The sequence below is a fragment of the Phoxinus phoxinus genome, assembly GCF_949152265.1.
Source record: "Phoxinus phoxinus genome assembly, chromosome: 4".
NCBI lineage: Eukaryota > Metazoa > Chordata > Actinopteri > Cypriniformes > Leuciscidae > Phoxinus > Phoxinus phoxinus.
The window spans coordinates 42,082,976-42,085,475 of NC_136879.1; the positions used below are offsets into that span (position 1 = coordinate 42,082,976).

At 35.4% G+C, this 2,500-nt stretch overlaps 1 protein-coding gene across 4 annotated transcripts in view; it reads left to right on the top strand.

The window, feature by feature from the left end:
• dgkd (diacylglycerol kinase delta) overlaps window positions 1-2,500 on the top strand; it is a 42,611-nt gene that overhangs the window by 17,329 nt on the left and 22,782 nt on the right. For all 4 annotated transcript variants that reach the window (XM_079610936.1, XM_079610937.1, XM_079610938.1 and 1 more), the window contains 2 exons: window positions 1,849-1,955; window positions 2,498-2,500. The exon at window positions 2,498-2,500 is cut by the window's right edge and continues 123 nt beyond it. In XM_079610936.1, coding sequence (XP_079467062.1) covers window positions 1,849-1,955; window positions 2,498-2,500 — 110 coding nt within the window. The remainder of the gene's footprint in view (window positions 1-1,848; window positions 1,956-2,497) is intronic.

The window sequence follows — 2,500 nt, forward strand, 5'->3', positions numbered from 1 at the left end:
TGATTATTTCATAGTGGACATGTATAATCTACTCTTTTTTTTAAACAGAAGTGAGTGTGCCATTAGGAAATGTAAGTCAGAGATGGAAGAGAGGAAAGAAAGAGCAGAAAATGAGTGGAGTGAAGAAAGGATAAGAGGAGCATAATGTAAATGCAGAATATAATGCTTTAAAATATGGACACGATTTAAGTTCATTTAAAGCGTTTAGAGAAAACAGACAGAAAAAAAGTTTTACATGTGTTTTTTATTTAAGATACAGGATAATTTTACCTGAATCAACCAATCAGAGCACTCCCTTTAGAATCAACCAATCAGAGAGCATTCCCCTTTAGAATCATCCAATCAGAGCACTCCCTTTAGAATCATCCAATCAGAGCATTCCCCTTTAGAATAATCCAATCAGAGCATTCCCCTTTAGAATCATCCAATCAGAGCATTCCCTTTAGAATCATCCAATTAGAGCATTCCCTTTAGAATTAACCAATCAGAGCATTCCCATTTAGAATCAACCAATCAGAGAGCATTCCCCTTTAGAATCATCCAATCAGAGCACTCCCTTTAGAATCAACCAATCAGAGCATTCCCCTTTAGAATCATCCAATCAGAGCATTCCCCTTTAGAATCATCCAATTAGAGCATTCCCTTTAGAATTAACCAATCAGAGCACTCCCTTTAGAATCAACCAATCAGAGCATTCCCCTTTAGAATCATCCAATCAGAGCATTCCCCTTTAGAATCATCCAATTAGAGCATTCCCTTTAGAATTAACCAATCAGAGCATTCCCCTTTAGAATCATCCAATTAGAGCATTCCCTTTAGAATTAACCAATCAGAGCACTCCCTTTAGAATCAACCAATCAGAGAACATTCCCCTTTAGAATCATCAAATCAGAGCATTCCCCTTTAGAATCATCCAATCAGAGCATTCCCATTTAGAATCATCCAATCAGAGCATTCCCATTTAGAATCATCCAATCAGAGCATTCCCATTTAGAATTAACCAATCAGAGCATTCCCATTTAGAATCATCCAATCAGAGCATTCCCTTTAGAATTAACCAATTAGAGCATTCCCTTTAGAATTAACCAATCAGAGCATTCCCATTTAGAATCATCCAATCAGAGCATTCCCATTTAGAATCATCCAATCAGAGCATTCCCATTTAGAATTAACCAATCAGAGCATTCCCATTTAGAATCATCCAATCAGAGCATTCCCATTTAGAATCATCCAATCAGAGCATTCCCATTTAGAATTAACCAATCAGAGCATTCCCCTTTAGAATCATCCAATCAGAGCATTCCCTCTGAAAATTTTTACCCACTTTACCAGACCAGTCGTCCCACTTTACCTGGAAATAAATGTGCCAGGAGTGCTTGATCTCAAAATGTTTATTGGTATACAGCTTGCAAATAACACATTATATCAACTGTATTCCAATTAAAATAGTATAGCTGGACCTTAAAGTTAACAAAAGTAATAAAGAAAAGAAAAGAAAAAAACATCTAGGTATCTAAATGTCACGTTTACCAAAAAGTGTCCCACTTTACCTGCATTCACCCTACATTAGACGTTTCTCTTCTGAATCTATGATCTGGATGTGTTTAGGTGCTGATTTATGTGTTAAATAAAAAAATTCTGTCATCAATTACTCACCCTGATGTCATTCTAAACCTGTACGACTTCTGTTCATATTCAAAACACAAATCAAGATGTTTTGGTTTAACCGGAGAGATTTCTGTACCTAAGATTTCATTAAAATATCTTCATTTGTGTGTTTAAAGATGAATAAATCTTACGGGTTTGAAATTACACTAACCTTTTAACTCGACCGTGTGTGTCGTACAGTGTGCAAGTTCAAGGCTCACAAGCGCTGTGCGGTGAGAGCCACTAATAACTGCAAATGGACGACACTGGCCTCCATCGGCAAAGACATACTGGAGGATGAGGATGGGGTGAGTCATGTTCAGGATAACTTTATTTCAATTTATTCCCAGCTAATCATTTTAGTGCTTCAACTCATTTCAGTTTCCGGTAGTTGTCAAGGCAACATTTCAAAATTTAGTTTAAGTTTTCCATTTAATATTTGTATTTTATTTTATTTCAGCTTTTTTTTTTTCTCAATTAACAAAAAAAAATTTTTTTTTAGCTTTTCCAAAATATAGTGTGCTGCCTACTTTATTCTTACTTCTTAGGTATCTAATTTTAGCCAAAAAGACAGCATTGCATGCATTGGACAACATTAATTACGGTATTTAATTCAGTACCATTAAAGGGTTAGTTCACTTTCAAATTAATTAGTTAAAATTAGTTGTTTCAAAACTGTATGGATTTCTTTCTTCTGCTGAACACAAAAGAAAATGTTTTGAAGAATGTCAGTAACCAAACAGTTGGACTCCATTGACTTCTATAGTAGGAAAGAAAATGCTATGGAAGTCAATGGGGTTCAACATAACTAGTTACTTGTCCTGTAAATAACCCCTTCCTGAACTCGTAGATC